Source organism: Rhizophagus irregularis, chromosome 10 (assembly GCF_026210795.1).
Source record: "Rhizophagus irregularis chromosome 10, complete sequence".
Taxonomy (NCBI): domain Eukaryota; kingdom Fungi; phylum Glomeromycota; class Glomeromycetes; order Glomerales; family Glomeraceae; genus Rhizophagus; species Rhizophagus irregularis.
The window spans coordinates 385,172-411,381 of NC_089438.1; the positions used below are offsets into that span (position 1 = coordinate 385,172).

General features: G+C 25.9%; 7 protein-coding genes across 7 annotated transcripts; 5 read left to right on the forward strand and 2 right to left on the reverse strand.

Annotated features, from left to right (window-relative positions):
• Positions 1-385: 385 nt before the first annotated feature.
• On the reverse strand, positions 386-1,074 carry OCT59_001653 (uncharacterized protein; the record flags this gene model as incomplete). The annotated part of the gene is made up of 3 exons (XM_025331833.2): positions 386-619; positions 789-903; positions 977-1,074. The coding sequence occupies 3 exons, from the start codon at positions 1,072-1,074 to the stop codon at positions 386-388; spliced, it is 447 nt and encodes a 148-aa protein (XP_025181530.1).
• Positions 1,075-2,469: 1,395 nt separating this feature from the next.
• OCT59_001654 (uncharacterized protein) lies at positions 2,470-2,991 on the forward strand (the record flags this gene model as incomplete). The annotated part of the gene is made up of 3 exons (XM_066143977.1): positions 2,470-2,723; positions 2,803-2,899; positions 2,980-2,991. 3 exons carry the CDS (start codon positions 2,470-2,472, stop codon positions 2,989-2,991), a joined length of 363 nt encoding a protein of 120 aa, XP_065995185.1.
• Positions 2,992-3,364: 373 nt separating this feature from the next.
• OCT59_001655 (uncharacterized protein) lies at positions 3,365-3,958 on the forward strand (the record flags this gene model as incomplete). Its single annotated transcript, XM_066143978.1, has 1 exon — positions 3,365-3,958. One exon carries the CDS (start codon positions 3,365-3,367, stop codon positions 3,956-3,958), a length of 594 nt encoding a protein of 197 aa, XP_065995186.1.
• Positions 3,959-14,153: 10,195 nt separating this feature from the next.
• On the reverse strand, positions 14,154-18,735 carry OCT59_001656 (uncharacterized protein; the record flags this gene model as incomplete). The annotated part of the gene is made up of 12 exons (XM_025325373.1): positions 14,154-14,633; positions 14,701-15,124; positions 15,201-15,726; positions 15,800-16,076; positions 16,141-17,178; positions 17,253-17,771; positions 17,846-17,890; positions 17,963-18,089; positions 18,158-18,213; positions 18,287-18,444; positions 18,518-18,564; positions 18,638-18,735. The coding sequence occupies 12 exons, from the start codon at positions 18,733-18,735 to the stop codon at positions 14,154-14,156; spliced, it is 3,795 nt and encodes a 1,264-aa protein (XP_025181528.1).
• A 1,669-nt stretch (positions 18,736-20,404) lies between these two features.
• Positions 20,405-21,278, forward strand: OCT59_001657 (Ubiquitin-conjugating enzyme E2 1; the record flags this gene model as incomplete). Its single annotated transcript, XM_066143979.1, has 6 exons — positions 20,405-20,428; positions 20,526-20,621; positions 20,703-20,780; positions 20,855-20,960; positions 21,047-21,088; positions 21,160-21,278. 6 exons carry the CDS (start codon positions 20,405-20,407, stop codon positions 21,276-21,278), a joined length of 465 nt encoding a protein of 154 aa, XP_065995187.1.
• Positions 21,279-23,801: 2,523 nt separating this feature from the next.
• On the forward strand, positions 23,802-24,636 carry OCT59_001658 (uncharacterized protein; the record flags this gene model as incomplete). The annotated part of the gene is made up of 4 exons (XM_025329742.2): positions 23,802-23,861; positions 23,955-24,103; positions 24,382-24,424; positions 24,520-24,636. The coding sequence occupies 4 exons, from the start codon at positions 23,802-23,804 to the stop codon at positions 24,634-24,636; spliced, it is 369 nt and encodes a 122-aa protein (XP_025181526.2).
• A 312-nt stretch (positions 24,637-24,948) lies between these two features.
• Positions 24,949-25,633, forward strand: OCT59_001659 (uncharacterized protein; the record flags this gene model as incomplete). Its single annotated transcript, XM_066143981.1, has 4 exons — positions 24,949-25,321; positions 25,394-25,414; positions 25,489-25,530; positions 25,593-25,633. The coding sequence occupies 4 exons, from the start codon at positions 24,949-24,951 to the stop codon at positions 25,631-25,633; spliced, it is 477 nt and encodes a 158-aa protein (XP_065995188.1).
• Positions 25,634-26,210: the final 577 nt, after the last annotated feature.

Below are 26,210 nucleotides of genomic sequence, written 5' to 3' on the forward strand. Positions count from 1 at the left end.
ATTCCATTTTGTACTTTAATACTTTATCCATGAGTATTCCACATCGGACTTATTTATGGTTTTAAAAACTTGTATAATCTCTGCCGCAGAACGATCATGTAATAATGTGATCATATGTTTCACGGATTTAATTTTTTATATTTTGCAAAAAAAAAAAATATTACATTTTTTTAAATCACTTTTCTGGAAAAAAGTAATATAAATTATGATTAATTCATAAGAAATTGATAATAAAATAATGAATATAAATATACTGTATAATTTTGGCGTTAAGTGGAATGTCTTAATATTATTTAAATCATGAGTTGATTATATAATCGCATAATATTAATACAAAAAAACATTTGGCTCGACATCAGGATCCATATAAGAATCCAATAAATTTTTATAAAGCTGATGGTTCAAAAATTTTATTGTGTAGACTCACTTCGTGCAAAAATTCTTTAGATGATAAACTAAAAAATCTAATTAAAGGTATACAATTTTGTAAATTATTTCCCATCATTTTAAAGATTTCATCTATCCAAGTATCAGGATCTGAAATTAAAGTTTGATTTTGTACAAGTCCCCATTTTAACACATGTTCCCATACTTTAATTTCTTTCATTTGCAAACATCCCTTTTAATAAGCGAAATTAATGATTTTTCAGATAACGATGTAAATAAGTGATTTAAATATTTTGTCGGGTGATTTAAATATAAAATCTGTACAAAATTGTTGAAAACTTGTTCGATGTATAAGTTCAAAACGTTGTTCCATTCACCCAGTTTTGTTTTCAATTAAATACTTTTGTAAAATAATCAACTAATTCATCAAGTAGAAGTTCATCAGCAGCAATCAAAACTTTAAAAATATCTAAAGTATCTTGTCCATTTAACGAAAAAATGCCACCATAAAGATATCTATATATATTAAGATTTATATAAAGTATTAAAATTTGATATTTTAAATTAATTATGACATGTATTACTTTACCTCAAAATAATTTGAAAGGTTTCCGGAGAAATATTTAATAATTTAATATGAGCTAAGTCATTATTATTCTTTTTGTTTGAAATGAAGAACGGTGACATAGGATAATCATATTGTGCAAGAAATATTTTTACGTTAGGATCCTTACCAACTTCAATAGTAATGTCATAATATTCATTTTATCCTCTAAAATTTCAATGTAGTTTTGATTTAATTTTGAATAGACATTTTTTTTTTTAAGTATAATTAACGTTAAAAAGAAAAATATATTTTTTTTAACCGCATGATCGACTTTTAAATTTGCAAATATGTCACAAATAGTACCTGCCTATCATGGATTTACGGCATGATCTGATTTTGCAGATTAATTCATTTTAGTTTGATACGCGATGTACTAATAGTTTTTAGGGGTCTGTCATTTCACCGGCAATTATCTCGCCGACAGATGTTTCACCGACAGAATCATTTCACCGACAGTTATTTCACCGACAGTCTTGAAATTCTAATCCACTTACCCTAACTTAATATAACCTAGTCCTAACCCTAATTTCTTACCTAACCATAACTTTAATCGTAAATTTCTTTGTCGGTGAGATGATTGTCGGCGAAACATTTGTCTGCGAAATGACCCTGTCGGTGAAACGTCTGTCGGTGAGATAATTATCGGTGAAATGAATGCAACCCAAATTCACTGTGTACATGGCTTACCTGCATTATCAAATTTTATCGGGTAAACGCGAGACTTTATTAAAAACTTATATTGCAACAATATATTTTTAAGTAATACCACATAGACCAGTGAATATATGGCGAATAAACAATTTTCTGAGATATCGACGAAGCTTTTCAGTAATAAAATGATCCAAAAAACATATCTCAATGTTTCATAATGTTTGAACTTGTTAAATAATAATAAAAATATGTCACAATTATTTTTTGCCAGCACTGTAAATATCTTGACATATACAAAAAAGTTTTCAATAAATTAGAATTGAAAAATATTTCATATATTATAACAATTACAGTAAATATTACATTTAAATAAAAAATACAATAAAAATACGACTATAAAAATATGTTCAAATCAAACATTGAATATTTCAAAATACTTAACACTACTGATACGTGTTGCAAGCCATGATTAAATTCAAAATAAAAATTGACCCTTTAATTGATTCCGTGCGTAAAAAAAAAAAAAAAAAAATTATAAATAGTTCAAATAAATTATCATTATTAATATGAATTCTTTTAATTATCCAAGCAATTTCAATTGAATACATATAACTGATATATAAGAATTTATAAAACATTATTCATAAAGAGAAAGTAAGGTTTAATCACTTACGAGTTATGTTAATAACTTTAATGTGGGACTACTGCGCCATGATGACATTTTAAGTCGATCATGCAACGATATTATAACGTTGAACAACGTTGAACAAAATTTTTAGCCATTTTTTTTTTATTTATTTTTCTTTTTCATTGATTACAAAAAAATGTCTATGCAATTTTTTCCGAAATTAAGTCAAAATTTTATTGAATTATTGGATGATGATGAATATTATGATATTACAATTGAAGTTGGTGAAGACCCTAACGTAAAAATATTTCGTGCACATACTGGTATTTTATGCTACCGTTCCCCATATTTAAGAAGATATTTAGCTTCAAATAAGAAGAATAATGATAATGTCTTGGCTCATATTAAGTTTCCAAATATCTCACCGGATACTTTTCAAATTATTTTAAAGTAAGTAGTATATATTTAATAAATTTATTATTAGATATTAATATACGATAATCTTATTTTAATGTTAATTTTGTAATAGATATATTTATGGTGGCATTTTATCTTTAAATGAGAATGATACTTCAGATATTTTTAAAATTTTGGTTGCTGCAGATGTGCTTCATCTTAATGAGATGGTTGATTATTTACAAAAGTATTTAATTGAAAACAAAACTGAATGGATAGAACAACATTTTGAACTAACTCATCGAATTAGTTTTCAATCTAATAATTTTTCAGAACTTCAAGAATTTTGCATGGATTTCATGGCTAAATCACCTGAAAAAATATTTAAATCACTTGATTTTACTTCGTTACCTGAAAAATCTTTGATTTCACTTATTAAAAGAGATGATTTACAAATGAAAGAAATTGAAGTATGGGAACATGTGTTAAAATGGGGACTTGCACAAAATCAAACTCTAATTTCAGATCCTGATACTTGGACATATGATGATTTCAAAATGATGGAAAATACTTTACAAAATTGTTTACCTTTAATTAGATTTTTTAGTTTATCATCTAAAGAATTTTTACATAAAGTGAATCCATATAAAAAACTATTAAATCATCAAATCTACAAAGATTTATTGAATTCTTATATGGATCCTGATTTTAAACCAGATAACAGTAATATTCCACTTCCTAGAAATTTAAAAATTGACGGAATCATTGATTCAAATATTGTTAATTTAAATATTGCTTCAATTGTTTCGAGGTGGATTGATAAAGTTGATATTAATAGTAAATTAGCACATCTTAGAGAATTGTATTTACCGTATAAATTCAATTTATTGCTAAGAGGGAGCCGAGATGGATTTTCTCCTAAAAAATTTCATGAATTATGTGGTAATAAACCTAATACTACAACTTTTATTAAAGTTAGAGAAACTGAGGAAATTTTAGGTGGATATAATCCTTCGAAATGGAAATCTTCTGATTCTTACAGCCAACCTTGTAGTTTTATATTCTCATTTAAGAACAAAGATAAATTAGGCGATTCAATTTTGAGTCATGTAAACAATATGAATAATACATTTTCTTACCCTAATTGGCGTGGACCCTCATTTGGATCTTCTGATCTCAAATTATCTGTTCCTGGTTTATATAGTACATCATCAAGTTATAATTTTAATATATGTAAACAAGAATATTACGAGAAAAAGATACGAGATACTGAAGATGATTTAATATAGAAGAGTACGAAGTTTTTCAATTAATAAGAAATTAATTTGAATAACTTTTATAAAGTACGATTACATCAATTTCTACAAATATTTAACTTCAATGTTAATTTTGTATATAATTTGTTTCCTTTTTCCTTTTTCCTTTTATTTATAAGTACAAATGATAAAATCAAGTATTGTAATTTTGATACGAGTCAGGATCATATTTGACAGCAGCCCGCTGTGATATCGTTTGTCATTTCTATTTGTAACGGCATAAATGCATAATAAAAAAATAATTTTCCCCAGTGAGAATGTAAAGATCTTGATGCAAAAATTATATTAGACATATTTATGAATTTTCTCATGAATTAATGTATCATAACGAATTACTTAATTGGAAATACTCAAAAGTTCACAATACTATAGTCTCATAATATCCTCATTATTCATGTACGATTATTTTAATCACATAATGTGTTCACACTTTAGAAGATATTAAATTCACGAGAAAAAATGTAGGGAATACCAGTATCTCCCGGCATATCACGTAAATCTACGTACAATAAACTTTTTTTACACATACTTTTTTACGTAGACGACAAAATTAGATTTTTTTTTATTTAAACACTGAACTTTCTAGAAAAATAACTTTTTTAAACAAATATTTTCATTTAAACGTACATTTTCACAAACAATTTTTTCCTTAACGCAATTTTTATACATAGTGGGTATTTGCTTGGAATTTTAGTTTTGGCGATCAGGGCGTGCTGGCTATGGGATTTTTTCTTTTTTTGAATAGTATTATTTTTCGATAATGTACGTACATCATTATGATTTTTTTCAAAAATAAAATAGTAACAAGCCTACGATAAAAACTTTATACTAAACCATTGCCAAATTAATATATCAAAAATAAATTTATATTGAATAAAAATTTTAAAAAATCTATTTTAATTAAACGATAATCTGCTTATTTTTTACATAAGCTTTTTTTATCTTTACGCTAGGAAATTAATTTTTAGATTAATTATTATATAAATGAAAGAAATGTAAGATATTTCATAATATCCTTATAGAAAAGTTATTATTACAAAGGTGACCAATATCGAAAACTTTATTACATATACGTGAATCAATATTAATTTTGAAAATGTTATTATGCAATTTTAAATTGGGTAAATTTAAAAATAAAAAGAAAATCTATTTATATTTTTATTTTACAATATTTTATTTGATTTTGTATCGATAGGTGTATTTTTGAATTGAGACCATGACAATCGTACCTTCCATGTTAATCTTACTAATCTTTAATGAGGCGTAAAAAAATTAAGAATGAATAAAGTGTAAAAATTAAATTGCAATGGCTCTTATTTTAACAAATTAATTTCTAAATAAAAATATTAACAAATGTTTTTAAAAAAGATAATCTCCCTACAAAAAATTTTATCCGTCATTTCTGTAAAAACTCCGTAAATATGAGCCTTTCACGGATCCATTCACATGAATGTAAATAATTCGATGAATTCCATGATATGAGGTTATTAATTCCGGAAATATGAGCCTTTTACAGAATATAAAAAATGGATCAACTGGTCTAACGTTCCGAAATTAATAAATTTGTATTAAATTTTATTTATTTATTTATTTTTCAATAATAATAAAACCTAATTTTCACTAAGAACTTTCAATTTAGACATTTTTTTTTGAATTTAAGTCGATTCTCTAAACATTTTGAACATTGTACCGCACATAAAATGATTTAACCCAATCTCGTATTATAAAAAACTTAAACAACAAAGTCTTGTATCACCACCAAAAAAATTATTACGATTGATGTAATTTACTACTTATCTATAATTTAAGTATTTTCGTATTATATGAAAGTGCATGATCATTTTCATCAATCATAATATTAAAAGTTCCAAATTAACACTGATGTTATAACGCTTGGGTTTGTCTTAGAAGATAATGCAATTATATCTGAACAGTTTATCATCAAGCAAGAAAACCTGTATTTTCCTAAATAATAGTATCAAGATAATTCACTAAAAAGATATATATATAAAAAAGAATGAATTATTTGTTTTGTAAAAGTATCAGCTACAATAACTTTTGAAATTGGAGATCAACGGAACTTATCAGACTATCATACCGAGTTATTACAAATCAAAGAAGAGCAGCAAGCTTCTAGAAGACTGTAAGATATTCAGGAACAATTAGAACATGTTAAAAAGAAAGACGCACAACCTTACAATAAGTGAGTTGAAGTTTCGAGTTATTGAACATTAGGCGCGCTTGTAATAGGGTTCTTTCGATAAGTTCCTTGAAAGAAGTTGCCAGTTACGATAATAAGATTGAGAATTGATAAAAAAATCAAGGTGAATAAAGTGATGCAAACTCAATGCTTTTTTAAGCGTAAAAGCAAATGAATCCTTTATATTTGAATTTTGACAATTCTGGAACGCCAAACTTGATAACATTATTTTCATTTTCGCGTGTCAGTGAATAACGTTAGGACGGTTACAAAAAAAATTGTAAATCTTCATGTTGTTTACATGAGACGTCTGAGACGCGATTTTTAAGTTTACAAGTTTGTTTTATTTTAACAATATATTATTTTTACGTTTAAAAATGGTTGGTTTATTTAAAATAAATAATTATTAAACATATTGGGCCGGTGACCTACAGTACCGCAGTACAACTAAAAATCCTATAAGCGGACTTTGATCAGCTAAATATTATCAGACTAATCGGGACTATTAATTATGAGTCATCTCTTTTGTCTCATAATTTTGATTATGACATAATTGACTAACAAATTTATATATTAAGCCACTCCAGAAATTTTTCTCTCTCTTTCTCTTCACTCTTATCAATAAACTTATTTTTTTCGCAGTATTTTACCCTTCCCTTTTTTAAAAAGTTCTTAATAATATTTTTTTATTTATTTTTAACTTAAATTTTTACTTTTGTTTTGTTGTGTTAATACATCCTTCTGTCTCTCTCTCACACATTTTGGGGAAGACTTATGATCTAAAGCTTAGCAAAGACGTCACATAAGCCTAAGAAAGGGATGAGATGACATCTGGGATCAAAATTTTTGACGATATTTTCAGCAAAGCTAATAGTAAATATTTATTACTTTATTATTTTTATACTTGAATCTTTATTACAAATATTAGAAAAAAAATCTTTTTTTTATTATAGAGTAATAGGATAAAACGAAGATGAAAGTGCACATATTTTCTTAGAGAAGTTCTTGAAAAAGAGTGCGTATCAAGTATTAAAAACGCGAATTTTTTTTTTTTTTTTGATGTTTATACTTTAAATTTGTTATCTGACCTTTTATGTATTTATTCTTTGTTTATTTATCAGTTATAGCACTATTTTGTATTAAAACACTGGACAACAGATGAAAGTTCTCTGAATAGAGTATTATTGATTTCTAGATGAGTGTAAATGGCTCAAGAGACTTTAAAAAAGGTGTGTATTTTTTTATTTGCAAAGTGGGTAACTTTCTAAGCTAAAATTAGAACGGATAACTCATTTGAGTCGGGGAGTTCACAAATTTTACTTAGGAGGGTACTGGATTTATTTGTTTGGGTTGGGTAAGGGTGAGCAAAGTGGGTAATTCCTATGAAATTACCTGCTTTTTTTTTTTATTTTATTTTATTTTTATTTTTATCTTTTTATTCCCTTTTTTTCTTTTTTTTTGTTTTTTTTTATTTCTCTTGTTCACTTGATAACCAACTCAAGCAAATAACATCCTACTTTGTTATTGATAAAGTCTGCTAATTCTAAAGGAGGAATTGGCTATGTCTTCTTTACCATTAAATAAAAATTTAGCACACTATTAATAATTTTTTCTTTCTTATAATAGGTAAATGCAGAGATTTACAATCACTTGTAAAATGAAGAAATTTCTTAGAGGAATTCTTGAAAAAGAGTGCATATCAAGTAATAAAAATGTGAAAAATTTTTTTTATGTTTATACTTTATATTTGTTATCTGATTTCTTATTATTGAATTGTATTCAATTATTTATTTTGTATTGAAATACTGGACAACAGATGAAAATTATCTGAATGAAACATTACTGATTTTTTAGATGAGTGTAAATGGCTTATTAAGAGACTTTAAAAGAGGTGTGTATTTTTTTATTTGCAAAGTGGGTAACTTCCTAAGCTAAAATTAGAACGGATAACTCATTTGAGTCGGGGAGTTCACAAATTTTACTTAGGAGGGTACTGGATTTATTTGTTTGGGTTGGGTAAGGGTGAGCAAAGTGGGTAATTCCTTTGAAATTACCTGCTTTTTCTTTTTTACTTTATTTTATTTTTATTTTTATTTTTTTATTCCCTTTTTTTATTTTTTTTTATTTTTTTTTATTTCTCTTGTTCACTTGATAACCAACTCAAGCAAATAACATCCTACTTTGTTATTGATAAAGTCTGCTAATTCTAAAGGAGGAATTGGCTATGTCTTCTTTACCATTAAATAAAAATTTAGCACACTATTAATAATTTTTTCTTTCTTATAATAGGTAAATGCAGAGATTTACAATCACTGGTAAAATGAAGAAATTTCTTAGAGGAATTCTTGAAAAAGAGTGCATATCAAGTATTAAAAATGTGAAAAATTTTTTTTTATGTTTATACTTTATATTTGTTATCTGATTTCTTATTATTAAATTGTATTCAATTATTTATCAATTACAGCATTATTTTGTATTGAAATACTGGACAACAGATGAAAATTCTCTGAATGGAGCATTACTGATTTTCTAGATGAGTGTAAATGGCTTATTAAGAGACTTTAAAAGAGGTGTGTATTTTTTTATTTGCAAAGTGGGTAACTTCCTAAGCTAAAATTAGAACGGATAACTCATTTGAGTCGGGAGTTCACAAATTTTACTTAGGAGGGTACTGGATTTATTTGTTTGGGTTGGGTAAGGGTGAGCAAAGTGGGTAATTCCTTTGAAATTACCTGCTTTTTCTTTTTTACTTTATTTTATTTTTATTTTTATTTTTTTATTCCCTTTTTTTATTTTTTTTTTATTTTTTTATTTCTCTTGTTCACTTGATAACCAACTCAAGCAAATAACATCCTACTTTGTTATTGATAAAGTCTGCTAATTCTAAAGGAGGAATTGGCTATGTCTTCTTTACCATTAAATAAAAATTTAGCACACTATTAATAATTTTTTCTTTCTTATAATAGGTAAATGCAGAGATTTACAATCACTGGTAAAATGAAGAAATTTCTTAGAGGAATTCTTGAAAAAGAGTGCATATCAAGTATTAAAAATGTGAAAAATTTTTTTTTATGTTTATACTTTATATTTGTTATCTGATTTCTTATTATTAAATTGTATTCAATTATTTATCAATTACAGCATTATTTTGTATTGAAATACTGGACAACAGATGAAAATTCTCTGAATGGAGCATTACTGATTTTCTAGATGAGTGTAAATGGCTTATTAAGAGACTTTAAAAGAGGTGTGTATTTTTTTATTTGCAAAGTGGGTAACTTCCTAAGCTAAAATTAGAACGGATAACTCATTGAGTCGGGGAGTTCACAAATTTTACTTAGGAGGGTACTGGATTTATTTGTTTGGGTTGGGTAAGAGTGAGCAAAGTGGGTAATTCCTATGAAATTACCTGCTTTTTTTTTTATTTTATTTTATTTTTATTTTTATTTTTTTATTCCCTTTTTTTCTTTTTTTCTTTATTTTTTTTTATTTCTCTTGTTCACTTGATAACCAACTCAAGCAAATAACATCCTACTTTGTTATTGATAAAGTCTGCTAATTTTAAAGGAGGAATTGGCTATGTCTTCTTTACCATTAAATAAAAATTTAGCACACTATTAATAATTTTTTCTTTCTTATAATAGGTAAATGCAGAGATTTACAATCACTGGTAAAATGAAGAAATTTCTTAGAGGAATTCTTGAAAAAGAGTGCATATCAAGTATTAAAAATGTGAAAAATTTTTTTTTATGTTTATACTTTATATTTGTTATCTGATTTCTTATTATTAAATTGTATTCAATTATTTATCAATTACAGCATTATTTTGTATTGAAATACTGGACAACAGATGAAAATTCTCTGAATGGAGCATTACTGATTTTCTAGATGAGTGTAAATGGCTTATTAAGAGACTTTAAAAGAGGTGTGTATTTTTTTATTTGCAAAGTGGGTAACTTCCTAAGCTAAAATTAGAACGGATAACTCATTGAGTCGGGGAGTTCACAAATTTTACTTAGGAGGGTACTGGATTTATTTGTTTGGGTTGGGTAAGAGTGAGCAAAGTGGGTAATTCCTATGAAATTACCTGCTTTTTTTTTTATTTTATTTTATTTTTATTTTATTTTTTTATTCCCTTTTTTTCTTTTTTTCTTTATTTTTTTTTTATTTCTCTTGTTCACTTGATAACCAACTCAAGCAAATAACATCCTACTTTGTTATTGATAAAGTCTGCTAATTTTAAAGGAGGAATTGGCTATGTCTTCTTTACCATTAAATAAAAATTTAGCACACTATTAATAATTTTTTCTTTCTTATAATAGGTAAATGCAGAGATTTACAATCACTGGTAGAATGAAGAAATTTCTTAAAGGAGTTTTTGAAAAAGAGTGTGTATTAAATCTTAAAAATGTAAATTTTTTTTTTTTGATGTTTATACTTCATATTTATTATCTGACTTCTTATTATTGGATTGTATTTGTTCCTTCTTATTATTGTCAAGGTACACTACTCAAATACATTTGTTAGAAGAAGATGAAAATATTACATTTAAAATCTTTTTCAAAGTTCATAGCTGTATTTTTTTAGTATAACTGTCTAAAATATTAATAATATGATTTTTTATTGATTAAATACATTTATTTTATAAATTCAATTTTAGGAGAGTTTGGATTCAATTTTTCCTAGACTTTTTCTGCATTATAAAGATTAATTTTTTTTTTGTGACAAATTTTTTATTTAAAATATTTAAAAAAATATATAAAATTTTCCATATAATGCAAATGTATTTGTAACTAATAAGTTTCAAAATAATATAATAGCGTAATAAAATCACATTTTTGCTTCATCTGATGCACATCAGCTGTCAGATGACGCAATCATGCAAATCGCTTAAAAAATTATTTGTAAAACTCTATTTTGCCTTTATTATTTGAGAATATTTATTAACATATGTAGTAATAGATAATTTTTAAAAAATTACGGGATTTATTATTTACAAGGAAAATAAAGTAAGCTGAGGATTTGGATCGACAAAAAGTATTATTTTCTGAGGCGCAGGAGAAAGTTTGCAAAAAGTTTCCAAAAGTCTGAATTTGTGCTTAATTTATATGCATAAAGAAAAAAATGGAATTTTTTTCACCAAAAAAGAAATTCCAAAGAAATTTATCACATACTGTAGATTATTGTAAATAGCTAAAATTTGCATTATAATGAAATTTCATGCAATTATATGCAAAGTTATTATGAAAGAAGAAATTGAAAATCAGAGATGATTTTCTGTTCTATAAAAAAATCCCCAATATATTCTTATATGGGAGTTAATGGAGCTTTTATGAAAAGAAAAATGAAATATAAAAGACTTAAAATAATATCCTTGCGTTAAATCTTTCTCCTTTCTTTAACGCTAATAAAATATCAAAAAATTTATAATTATATACGTATAAATACTGATAAAATGATAAAATGACATATCATTTCAAACCGAAGTAACCAAAGCATTTGAACAGTTACTTAAAACTGAAACGGATTATAATGTTATCATTTACGCTGGAAAAATACATGATTCTAAGGAATTTCATGCTCATTCTAATATCTTACGATGTAAATCAAAATATTTCGATAATATAATTTCCGATAAAAATATTGAGAAAAAAGATGAAAAATATGTAATTTATAAACTGAACATTTCTCCTCAAGTTTTTGACGTTATTCTTAAGTAAGTTATTTTAAATAAAATACAATTTTTACAAGCATATTTCATTTATTTACAATTTTTTTTTTAGATATCTTTATGCTGATTATGTTTATATCACAGACAAAATTGGAACTGAACTTTTAAATATTATAATCGCTTCAGATGAATTAAATTTAGAAAATTTAACTAGGTTTACTAAAGATTATATTGTTAAAACATCGCCAATTATTACAAAATGATCCGGTTCGAGCTCTTCAAACTGTTTTTTATTATGAATCTCTCATTAATTTACGATATCTTTGCTTGGAAACAATTTGTATTGAACCAGAAAATTTTTTTAATTCAAATAAATTCACTCAACTATCTGGTCAATTATTGGAAATCATTTTAAAACGTGAAGATTTGAATATAGAAGAAATTGAAATTTGGGAAATATCATAGTTAAATGGGATTGGCACAAGAACATAATTTTAGTAGAGATGTATCTCAATGGAATCAAAATGATATTATGACCTTTAAAAGGATTATTTGCAGGTTTATTCCTTTAATTAGATTTTATGATATATCTCCTAAGGTTTTATATGATCGAAATTAAACCTTATGAAAAAATTTTATCAAAGGAATATAGAAATGATCTTTTGAATTATTACATGATCCCTGAATACAAGCCAAACCTTAATAATTTAGCATCAAGATATTTAAAAGATATTAATTCCGTGATAATTGATCAAAGACATGTTACAAATTGGATTGATAGAAATAAGGAAAGAAAATTTAGTCTCTATATATTTAATCTTTTATATAGAGCTAGTAGAGATGGTAATACGGCCACAGAATTTCATAAAAAAAATGTGATAATAGGGGGGCTACTATAATTGTATTAAAAATTAAAAATTCTGAAGGAATAATTGGAGGATATAATCCACTTGAATGGGATTCAACAAATGGTTCTTTTAAACGCACGAAAGGTAGTTTTTTATTCTCATTTACAAATAAAAAGAACGTCCAAACGGCAAAAGTAGGTTATAGTAATGGTAATAAATACTCTATAGTTTGTTATCCATATTTCGGTTTAATATTTGGTTATAATATATATTATCTGGAACTTATGGACCCGTTAATTCTACTATATTCATATATATTCTATACATTATCATAATTTGTAGTCTCCTTTTATATGGCGTTTGTTCACGGTTTATCGACATATAAAATGATCGAATGTACGCCCAAGTCATCCAGTGCTTGTAAGAGAATAAGAGTATTACCAATTAATTAATATTTATATGATAGAACAGTTGTATGATTATTATACATAACTTTACATTTTAAGCAAGTAAATTATTTCCAATAAGTATATCAGTTCGTTTGAATTTTATAAAGCTTTTTATCTTATAAATAAAGTACATACGTAATTATAGATTTATTAACATTTTTGTTTAAAGATGAAACTTCTATTATTCTTTAGCTATTAACCATTATATTTTCAACTTTCAAAAAAAAAGCAAACTTCTACTAAATATTATCTCAACATTATTTTCATTAATTCTAAAACTCTATAATATCTTTGACTTAATTCTATAAATCTATATAATAAATTAAATAAGAGAAATTCTCTAATGTTAAGCTACAATATCAAATTAAATATATAATAAAAAAAATACTTGGATTTTCTATGAACAATGACAAAGCTTACTTCAATAATGGGTCGGACTGACAAAAGCTGAGATCTTTATGTATTATTTAAGTTCCCTGTACATTTGGATAGTTAAATCATGAAACGTGATGATAGTTTTTAAATTATGTAAAGTTTTTAAGTTATATAACATACAATTACGATTAATACAATTGGATATTAAAAATGAAATAAAAAATTTTAAAAATAAATTAGCTCGTTATGGTGCGATCATTGCGTTTAATTTAATAAAAAGAACAACGAAAAATAATTTAACGAAAATATATTCTTTATTTACAAGAAAGGGTTAATTATAATATTTAGATACATCTTATAAAACCTTAAAGAATATTAATCAAAAAAAAAATTTTTTTGGACTATAATAACAACCGATCAGCAGCTAAAAGTTAAATTACTTGCGGTTATATTGAAATTTATTCGTTTATTTTGAGTTAATCTGAACCTAAAAAAAGTAGTACCGTAATTCAAATGAAATTTAGTCTAAAGATCATTTGAAACCGGTCCATAAGACCGTTTATAAAATCGGTCTGGCCAAGTCCATGTTTTTTTTTGGAACTGATAAGTAAGTGCTCCCTCTTGCTTAACGTTTACCATTAACTTGTTGTAATAAAACATCAACCGGATATCCCATTTCTTTTAAATCTAATAAAGACGAAATTAAAAGTGTGTTAACAGCAAATATATGCTTCCACCCATGTGATTTGTAAATATTCCTGGCTATATGTTTCGAAATATCAAGCGTAGTCGAATTAGATGTGATATAAAGAGCCCAAGAATCCATTTTGTTATCTTCTCGAAGGATGCTAGTATTATTTTTCTTAGTCTTTCTAGTATTTTCTAATGTATAGCTTGTTTCTATATAATCAATCTCTCTAACTTTTAATTTTTTAAGCCACTCATCATCATTTTTAATATCATTTAAAGGATATTTAAAATAATATAAACTTGCTCTTTCTATAATTATCTCTTGAAATTTTTTAGATTTATCAGTTACTCGGATACTGCCTTTTGGAGTTGAAGCTTCTATTACAGAATCACGTAATGATTTACATCCTAATTTCTAAATAAGAAAAATTCTAAAATTAATGCATGTTGTTCGTATAATTATAATAAAAATTAGTTTATACCTTATATAAAATTTCTAAGTTATCCTCTTCTGGAGCTGTCAATGGATTAAAGATTCCTTGATATATTTTATCATCATTTATATAAATTTCTTTGGCCGTACCTAAACGATAATTATTGGCTTCTCTCATTTCAGAATTGATTTCTCTATTTTTTTTCGTTATAGAAACTAAAATTGGCGCTTTCTTCATTTGTGAAACTAAACCTATTTTACTGGCCATATTTCCAAAATTACTAAAGCCATTAGCGATTTTCCTCAAAATATTTAGATATTTTTCTACACCAATTAATTGCCACAATTCATGTGATGATTTTACCAATAATTCAGCATATTCTATTGAAGATGGTTCATCCTTAACACCACAACTTTGCAGAAATCTATTGGCCTTTTTTCCAAAATCAATTTGTAAAAAGTGATCTTTCAATCTAATAAGAAGGATTTTTTTTAATTTTAAATTAAAGATAAAAAGAGAGAACTTATAAAGAGAGAATAAATACGTACTCATCTTGAAATTTAAAAAAACATTTACATGGTCTGGTAAGGAAAATTCCATTAGATTGATTTCGAATCGGAATAAAGTCAAAATTAGCAAGTTTATTCCAATCAGAATGATTAAAATCTGCTTGTCGAGACGACAAATATCCAAAAATTTTTTCCGCATTAATCTCATCTCGTGGCAGATTCTGCAATAACTTGCTTAAAAGCTCTTCCCGATTAGGATTTTGACGAACACCTAATTTTCCCACTTGATGCTGCAAGCCTCTATTTATAACTTTGAAACTCATTACCGTGCATTCAGGATTAATAAAACATTCTAAAGGTTTTGCGTAATTATCATGCAAACAAGGCAAAAATGCAACGTTTATTTCAGCTGCATAATAATTTCTATAATATTTTCTATCAAAATTATTAATAAAATATCTGAGAGCTTTGTAACGAATATCAGAATAAGTTGTAGGCGCTGCCAGCTCCAGAATTTTTGTAATTGTAGGACATTGTTGTATACCCAACTCAATCAAAAACCTTTCTAAAAAATTTAATTAACTATAATTAAAAAAAATGTACACAATAAATAAATAATGATGAATGTATGTACGTACCTTCTGGTGTGTTACGAACCCATCTTACTTTCCAATCAATTACCGGTAAACCAAGATCGCGATAAAGTTCTAAAGGTATATGTAGATCACTAATAACGAAATGTTGAATTTGTTGTGAACCTTGATTATACTTTGGCCAGATGCTCCTGCTCTTTAACATATTTTTTTCATTTTGTTTAAGATCATTTGACTTTGAAGCAAGATATTTTATAAGTTGCATATAATCACAATCATCATGATTAGTAAGACGATCAATAATGAGGTTTATTTCAACAATCTACAAATAAATTTAGAAACTTAGTTTAATCATAAAAAAAAAAAATTAGAAAATGTTTGGTTACCTTTCGAACGCCGAAAAGCTCCATTAAATCCTTAACATTTGAAGATTTTTGAAAATTGATCGTTGGCAAGTCAGGAAATAGATTTACACCTTCAAAGTAAGCCTCATTGGGAATTTTCATTCCAAATTTAGTTGGAATACATTTCTTTTGTTCAAACAACTGGCGAAGTAATCTTTTGTCATCTATTGAAAATTTGTTAAAATTTCCCGCTAAAATCTCATAAACCTTTTCAACGAATGTAGGGTCCGTTTCCAAATTAGGTTTGTTGCTAATAAACCTCGCCCAACCAACTAAAGATAACTCTGACCATTTAAACCATTTTATAAGATCTTGGCTTTTTAAATTCTTAGAAATAGTATATGACAATACATAATCCGGTACATCTACGCTGGACGGAATTATTTCTGGATTCAAAAAACAACGGATTGTTTTCAAAGGTCGAAAATCATTACCAATACGTGCAACTTCCATGAACCGCTCAAAATTTGATGTATCAATAATATTCCCTTTTGATAAATAGGAAATCAACCATTTCAAAAGTTCAAACATTTCATTTTCGGAAAATTCTCGATTTTCCAATTCAATTAAAACATCAAGAAAATTCAATTCTCTTATAAGTTTCATCGATTGTGCTTTCTTAAAAAATGTTTTACATTGTTCAAATATAATCGTTGGAACAAGTGGGACGGTTTTTATGAACCCTAACATCTCTAGGTTAGGAATGCGTACGTCAGATATCTGGAGGATGCCGGTTGTTGAAAGAATTGTCAATTTTTCTTCTGAACAATTGAAAAATTGGGACTCTGTTATTTCGCCAACTTGCTCATTTGGTGTAGTTGTATTAAAGGTGAAGTGAGTCAAAGCACGTGCTGCACATTCTTCCAGCCATTTAAGACTTTGAGTATTAACGATCCTTCTGTTTATTTTAATCATTTCATTTTCATACAAAATTCTACATAATGTCCCTGCTAAACATAGAATCTCACTATTATATTCAGCCAAAGTCATATCCAATAAATCTATCGATTCTCGTTGTACCTAAATAATGAAACTTTAATATTAACGAAAGAAAATTAACTCTTTTTTTTTAAAATTAAACCGAATATACGTACAGTAGGAATTACACGAGCTGATAAGTGAAAACAATATCCTGTAGTTTGATGAGTAGAGAAACCGATATGTACCCGTCCTTGCTCCGGATATGGAAACAAGTCTTTGAATACCGGAGAAACACAATCTCCGAACGAGTTTTGTTCATCAAATTTAGTATAAATCATTTGAATTGTTGTTTCACGTGGTAGTTCTTTTTTTGTAATACGTTTCATCTCCGCAGAAAACTCATAATCTGCTCTAACGTCCAAATTTCCACTTACAATATTAAGAAATATAGTTGATGGACTTATTTGATTAAATTTTCCCGTACAAATATCTGGAACAAGTAATCTCTCAATGTTTAGTTGAACGTCTCTAAAATCTACCGAAGCAAGATAGAACAACTCATGTGAAGAAAGCCTATTGAACTCGGGTGCGATCTCCATTGTAAATTTCGGCCCTTGTATTTTTTTTGATAGTTGTATTACTAATTTGTCATTAAAATGAACAGTTATTTCTTGAAGATATTCCGTAAATCCCTTATTATAATGGAAAAAAAGATATTAATAAATTAATACTAAGTGATTATACGATATTATTTAAATAAACATACCAGTGAATTGACCAAGAACCGTGCGAATTCTTGAACGTCCGGCAACTAGTTTATGAAAAAAAGCAACATAGTGAGTGATTTAGGTAATAAATTTAACAAATTTATATAATTAATCACCTCTATAGGTTCTCTCATATCAAATAAAAACGTTGTCCAATCATCGTCAGATTCCCGTTCTCCCTGCTTTGTATATAAATTATTTTCACGCCAATAGAGAGTCATTCCTTGTCCACCGGAAGAAACACTATCAAATTAAGCGTAAATTAATATTAATTAATAGTTTACGTAACGATACTACTACCTGTTACTTACAATGGGTCTTCACAAACTGTAAACAATGAATAGAAGCCTACGCCAAAAACCCCTATCTGTTAATAATATAAAAGTAGAGTTAGATTGATTAACTAATTTAATTTAACGAGAATTTTTCAACAATATTACTTTTTTCTTATCTGGATTTCCTTCTGCAATTTTTATTAACCGTTCCCAATCTTCGGATCTGAAAGGGAAACCATTATTTTTGAAAAGAATTCGTATAACTTTATCCGTATTCATTTCAGTTTCAAACTTAATTTGGACACTTTTTGATTCCGCATCATCTTTATTTAATAACGATAATTAATCATTAATCATATAGCATATTATAAATCAATAATAAATAAAAATTTTTACCTGAATTTTGCAATAACTCTCGGTATATTACAAACTTGGAGGAATATCTAAAAATAAAAGATGAAAAAAAAACTTAAAAAATAATGAAAAGAAAATCTAAATTTAACTAAAAGGGCTTACCGAGCCAAAATCTTATCAATTAAGTCTCTTTTATTGACTCCGACTATTTTCTCTTCAGAACTCGATAAAATTTGATTTCTAAAATCGTTCACGGACATTTTTAATATCATCAAAAATGTAAAAAAAAAAATAAAATTAAGCAGCAAAATAAGAAATGAAATAAATTTATCAGTTGTCCGACTTCATATGCACCGCGAGGTAAATTTCCTTATAAATTTATTTCTAATTATTCAGTAATGAATTTAAGGCTTTGTAACACGTGCAAATTATTAACCCGATTTAAAGATTATCGTCATGGTTGACAGATTCTGCAATCACGTGACTGCATGACAGACGCGTTTCACTGTTTATATTTTATCTGAGAGACTTTGTTTTTTTCAAGTATACGAACGTGCTGTCATATTAGATAATAGATAATTGCGCCACATATGCGAGGTTTATCTAATATATAGTAAAAAGTATAAATAACTAATCAAAATTTTGAAGATTGAAGTTTGAAATTTTTAACTCAATTAATGGCTGTATATTATCACTTTATATAGTAAATCAATTATAACGCTAGCAAATAAACGCTCGCAAATAAACTAAATAAAATGAGTACGAGAACCACATATTTAAATGAAAGTTGGTCCAGTATTATTTTCCGTATTGCTGAAGCGGTGATTCTAAATCGTGATTTTCAATGCACCAATATGTTTTCAACTGTACTGTACATTTTTTTTAAAAGGAGGAAAAAATTATTTGACAATAAAATCATTTTGAAAACATTACCAAAATTATATTCCTAATCTTCTAACGCTAACGAAAAGAAAACTAAGATTCTAATATACGGCGACTGTGAATCTTTTATTTATAAATTTATTTGTAATTATTAAATAATGAATGCGCAGTAAAAAAAATTCGAAGGGAAGTTTTTTATTTTAGTTTAATGTTATTATTATTTTATATTTTATGAAAATATTTTTTTGGATCTTTCTCTACATTAAAAACTTGATTTAAAATCAGGTGAATTTATTATAGAAAATGGAAAACCTTCTTGAACCTAATAATATTTTATTCAAAGTTTTATTTTACCTATTTTTAATCATGTCATATTAAATATTCGAAAAATAAATACAATAATAAATATTTAGTATAAATATTGAATTCATTTATATCACTCAAATAGAACATAATTTTGCTTGATTTAAATAGTAGAATATTAAAATACATAAATTTTCATATGTGATAGTATAGTATAATAGTTTTTTAATAATTAAAGGATTTTAATGTCAATCCCAATTTTTGCAAGTGAATGGATAATCTAAATAATTCATTAAACCATCTGGCAGTTTTTTTTGATAAAATAAGCTTTTATTTTAAAATAATCATTATTAATATTGTCATATAAAAATTCTTGTGAATTATTTCTTAGCCGACTTACTATTATATTAGTATTTATATATGTATAAAAAGGAAATTTTAAAAGCTTTTTATTTTATTTTTGTATTCTTTAGAAAAGTACAGTACAACATTTATTTATTTATTTATTTTATAACCAAACAATATCTAGTTGTAGTAATGATCAGAGGTAATAAAACCAATTATATTCTTATTTTTCAATGGACGCCTCATAGAATAATTTCTTTTTTTAGAATTTATCAAGGAAATAATAATAATAATTAATTCCCGTTATGATTTAAATAACTTCTAATTAACTTTTTTATATATCATTTTACAAATTTTATTTTTTATTTTTTATTTTTTATTTTTTTTAAAACAAACAAAATGGCGCTTAAAAGAATTAATAAAGTAAGATAAAAAAATAATTTCAATAAAGTTTTATTATTTTTTTCAACTGCGGTTTCAGATAAAACTTTTTCTTTTTACGTACTGTATATATTACTAGGAATTGCATGACTTAGGAAGGGACCCACCTTCATGCTGTTGCGCTGGTCCTATTGGAGATGATCTTTATCATTGGCAAGCGACAATTATGGGCCCCGTAAATACTTTTCAGTTTATATGTATCAAAATTTGTATAAATTCATAGAAGATTCATTTTTGTTCCTATAACTTTGATTAGGCTGACACGCCATACTCAGGTGGTATGTTTTTTCTTGCTATTCATTTTCCTATAGATTACCCGTTAAAACCACCAAAGGTATATTTCATTTATATAGTAATTATATTGTATATATTTTAGTTGTGTACTTACTCATATATTGTCCATATAAGGTTAGCTTTACAACAAGAATATATCATCCAAATATTAACAGTTCTGGAAGTATAGGCCTAGATATTCTAAGAGATGCATGGAATCCAGCACTTACAATTTCAAAAGGTATTTTGTAATAATATATTATTATAAAATTATTATAAAATAATTATATCAAAAGAAATTAATAAAATTTTTATTCTTTTAAAAAGTACTCTTGTCAATTTGCTCATTTTTGTACGACACAGACCCAAGTATATTATAACATTCATAATTATCCTTGATTTAATTGATTTAAAACTAATAAAACAAAAATAATTAATAGTACATTTAGTACATCCACTTGTACCTGAAGTTGCTCACGTACTCAAGACCGATCGTGCTCGTTATGATGCTACTGCTCGAGAATGGACTCGTAGATATGCTGGTAAATATGTTATATGACATTTTATTTGATTAAATTTATTATCTAAACTATAAAACAAGTTCACTAACTAATGTTTTATTTTTAATCTAAATTTAAGCGTATTAATTATTCAATCATATAAATATATAAAATATTATTGATATTTATTTAATGACCGCAATGTATAATGCCAGATTTTTATAAATATTAGAAATAAATATTCTGGTCGATAATATACTTAAATATCTTTTTTTAGAACTTTATGAATTCATTCAAACGAAATAAACTATTTTCTAATAAGTATTTAAAATTATAATTTTGCCATTAATATTTATTTGACAAGGAACCATTGTGAAATCATTCTCTTAAGTAAAAACTGATATATTTGTAGTAAAATACTTAATAGTTATTCGGCACGAAGTGCCGAATAACTGTTATATTGGGTAAATCAAGTTTGATTGGTTGATCTGGGCTCCGCAGGAGCCCGAGATCAACTGATCAAACTTGATTCCCAATATAACAAGCTACCTTTAGGTAGCGTTAGTTATTCGGTTCGAAGTGCCGAATAAGTGATTTATCCGGTATCCCGTGATTTGATATTGCCTGATACACGAATTTTTGCCTGATACACGATTTTTTTTGCCTGATACACGAATTTTGCCTGATACACGATTTATTATAACCATTTTTAATTATAAAAAATCACGTGATACCGGATAAATAATTATATTTAACATTGTAGAAATTATGTGGTGCTTAAAAATAGTCAACCAGGTTGGGTTTAAAATATATTTCGAACTCAACATGTATAAACTGATATTTAAGGATAATATTAACGTCGAAACATGCTATAATATGATTAGCCAACTTTTTATTTTGATATATTTGACGTATTATGCAATTTAATTTACTTTCTATAACACAACTGCGTGTGTAATAAATAAGATGTTGATAGGTGTTTGGCAATGCAGAGGAGGTATTACACAATTCATTGTATTTTACAGTAATCCAAACGTAATGTTGAACATACAATAATTACATCATGTTAATAACTAACACCAATAATAGATGAATTTTCTTTTTGCTAATTATTAGTAGTATTCCATTCTAAATTTAAAATTAATAAAGACGTAAAAAAAAAATTTGAAGATATGACGCGGCATCAAAACGATTAAAAGGGCTAAGTCATTAAAAGTATTGAATAATATTTATTATTGACCTTAAAGAGATTCATCAAAAATAGATTGTCCATCATGATTTTCATACAAGAAATATTATATTAAAAGATATTTAACACTGCTATTCAAATTACATTTCAGATATGTATGGGATCATGTGACGAAGCTGCTAATACAGATTAAACTAAATTTATGGAGTCATGCCTTAATTGCCTTATGTAGCTCATGACATATATATATATATATCTTATACTCAAGTAGCAAATATATATAGCTTTGATATTATTATTAACTAAAAAACAATCCTTTTCTAATTGTGCTCATGATGAAATTATTAGCATTAGAAATATGTAAAATAATTAGACCTGAAATAAACGAAATAGAAGCACCTAAAAATTATATTGACCTAATGAATGGGATTCAAACCCGGTTAATAGGCTAAATGTTATTGAAGTAGAAAAAATGGATAAGTTATTTATTCAGAAGTATCAAATAATAATAGAATAGGGATAACGTTAACGTTAACCATAATGTGATGTGTTACGATTGATCGGCAAATATATACAGTAGATCATATGACATTTAAGTTATTGCGTCAACGAATAAATCTTAAAAAAGAATATAAAAAAATGATTAATAAATAAATAGATGTTCATAAATTAATGTACTGTAACTCAAACTTGGAATTTATATTTTCTTTACCAAAAAAATAAATTTATCTTTTCGAGCGAGTGGATATTATTTTTTAATTTATAAAATGGAAATTTAAAATCGGTATGACGCTTCAGTCGCTTCATATGGTGCGTATAAAAATAAATTTGACATGAGATGCATGATGCTTCTGCGCCCAATTATTATAGTTAAAAATGTATTTTTTTTTTTAATTCTTATAAACTGGGAAATTAATACTTTTTTCGGTTCTTGCTGTATAACCGGGAAATTTATTTTTTTAAAAAGTTATTTTTCTTTTTTTTCAAAATAAAATAATTTAATTGGTTTCAAAATATTTTATTTTTCAATTTTTTTTATTATTATTCATTTTTTTTTACTTAACTTAGTATTTATAATTAACACTAATATATCTGATTTAAACTACATTAAGCCTGTTGTAACGAAACAAGTTATAGCTAGTTAATGTTGGCTGAAATTATTTATGGTTTCATTCAATCGATTTTACTTTTATGCCGATCAATAGCGTTTTGGTTACTATATATAGACCAAATTTTTGAATGTTACACATGCGCAAGGACCTATATTTTGAATAAATTTTTTCATAACTCCGTGATTTTAAAAAAAAAATTTTTACGTTTCATTTAACGTTATCTTAGACTTTACTAAGTAAATATATACAATCTAAATTAATTTATTATGGAATTATCAAAAATGAATCCTAAAGAAAATAAAAGAAATTTATGGAAAAGAGTTTATGGAGGTAAATATCAGGTAAAAACAATTCATTTTATTATTTACTAATATAACATTATTGAATTTTTAATTTGAATAATAATGTTTTTTTTAAATCACTTATTTTAAAAGAAACATGTTACAATTTATACTGTTGGTTCAACTGCTGAATCAACAGAAGAGATAGATGAAAAAATAGTTTATATGGAAGATTTTGAAAAAAGAAAGCAAGCATATGGAATATGTGGTGAATGTAATGAACCTGGTACAGGAGAAGATTGGTGCCAACCTTGTAATGCTAAAAGATTAAAGGATAACTTTAAAAATTGGACTAGCGGAAATAAAAATATTGATGAATTTATACAACAATCACAACTTAATGCTGTGCACTATAAAAAATATTTTGAATGGATACCTTTTGAAAATTTTAGAGATATCGTTTATATTACCAGAGGTGGATTTGGTAAAATTTATTTAGCTGAATGGCCTGAAGGATATATTGAATATTGGGATATTAAAAATGGAAAAGAATTAGTGATATAAAAATTGCATTAAAAAGTTTGGATAATTCATCCTCTATAAGTGCAGAATTTTTAAATGAGGTAATTAAAATAAGAAATCCAATCTATTTACTTTTATTTTTATTTGTGTATTATTTATATATTATTAAAATTTTCACTTTCAATATTTTCATTAGATTAAATCTCATCTTCAGATTTATCTTTTTGATGTTATTCAATGTTATGGAATAACTCAAGATCCAAATACCAAAGATTATATGATGGTTTTAGAATATTGTAAATATGGAAATTAGAGAAATTATTATATGAATACTAATGAATTATATTATTCTTCAAAAATTAAAGGATTAGTTCGAATTGCAAGTGGACTTCTAGATATTCATAATGCTGGAAAAGTTCATAAAGATTTTCATTCAGCCAATATATTATATAGTAGTAGTGGTTCATATCCATTTATAAGTGATTTAGGAATGTGTCAACCAGCAAATAATGAAAAACAATCAGTTAAAAAAGAAGGAATTTATGGAGTATTGCCATATATGGCACCAGAATTTTTACGTGGATATCAATATACAAAAGCATCTGATATTTATTCATTTGGAATAATGATGAATGAATATATATCAGAAGAAACTCCTTATAATAATGTTCCACATAATCATGCTTTAGCCATTAAAATATGTAAAGGACTTAGACCAAATATTTTTAAATATACACCAAAATTACTTGCAGATTTGATTACTAAATGTTGGGATGCTGAAGCAGAAAATAGACCAACTGCTGAGGAATTGTATGAAACATTAAGTAAATTGCGTAGCCACAAATATGATATTAGTTCTCAAGCAAATGAATATGATGATAAAATCAAATTAAACAGAACAAGTGAAAAAAGATCTAAAAACATTCAAACACATCCACAAGCAATCTATACTAGTAGACTTTTAAATTTCAAAAATCTTCCAGAACCAATAAATTCAGGTAATTTAATTTAACTTTTATTTTGGTAACCAAAAAAATGTTTACATTACTAATAACTTTATTTTTGAATAGACGTTGCTAAAACAACAATACGTAAGTAATTATTTCTATTGACAATCAATATAATTAATAAATCTTTATATTGTTCTAATAATATATTAATGAAGTCATAGTTTTAGAATGTTTAGATTGTCAATTAGACGAATTAGGTAAGATATTTATTCTATAGTTCTTTATTCTGCTAATACTTATTAATTTGCTTATTTTGTAGATCTTGATGAAATTAATCAAGATGAAGAAAATAATAACTGAATGATTTTTTTTTTGAGAATCAAAGAATTTAGTTTAATTATTATTATATTATTAAATTATTTCTTTTATAGTTATTGTTTATGGTTTTTGTATGCAATATTTTGGTTTAATAAAAATATATTAAAAATTGGTTTGTTATTAGCTGACCATTTGGGCAAATTAATTTATCTCCAACTATTCAGAATATAAATAGTAACTTTTATTCTTGACGTAAAAACTTTAACATTTATGAATGTAACACATATTTTAAGGTATTCTAGTCTTGATTCAACTTCTATAAAATTCCTTAGCAATATTTTTTCTAAAATTACTGTAAGTGTTGGAATTAAATGCGGTGTGACGTTAAAAGATTGGATAATTTATATAATAATCTAAAATAATGAAGACTAAATAAAATTATACTAATTATAAGTTAATCACATAAAAGTCATTATTCTATGCAGTAACGGTAATTACGGTGTACCGTTTGAACGAAAAGTGCCAAAATTTCGAAAAATTGATTTTTCGATTTTTGAATTTTCAAAATCTCCTTATAAGGAGATTCTCCTTATAAGGAAAATCTCCTTTTATGGCAATG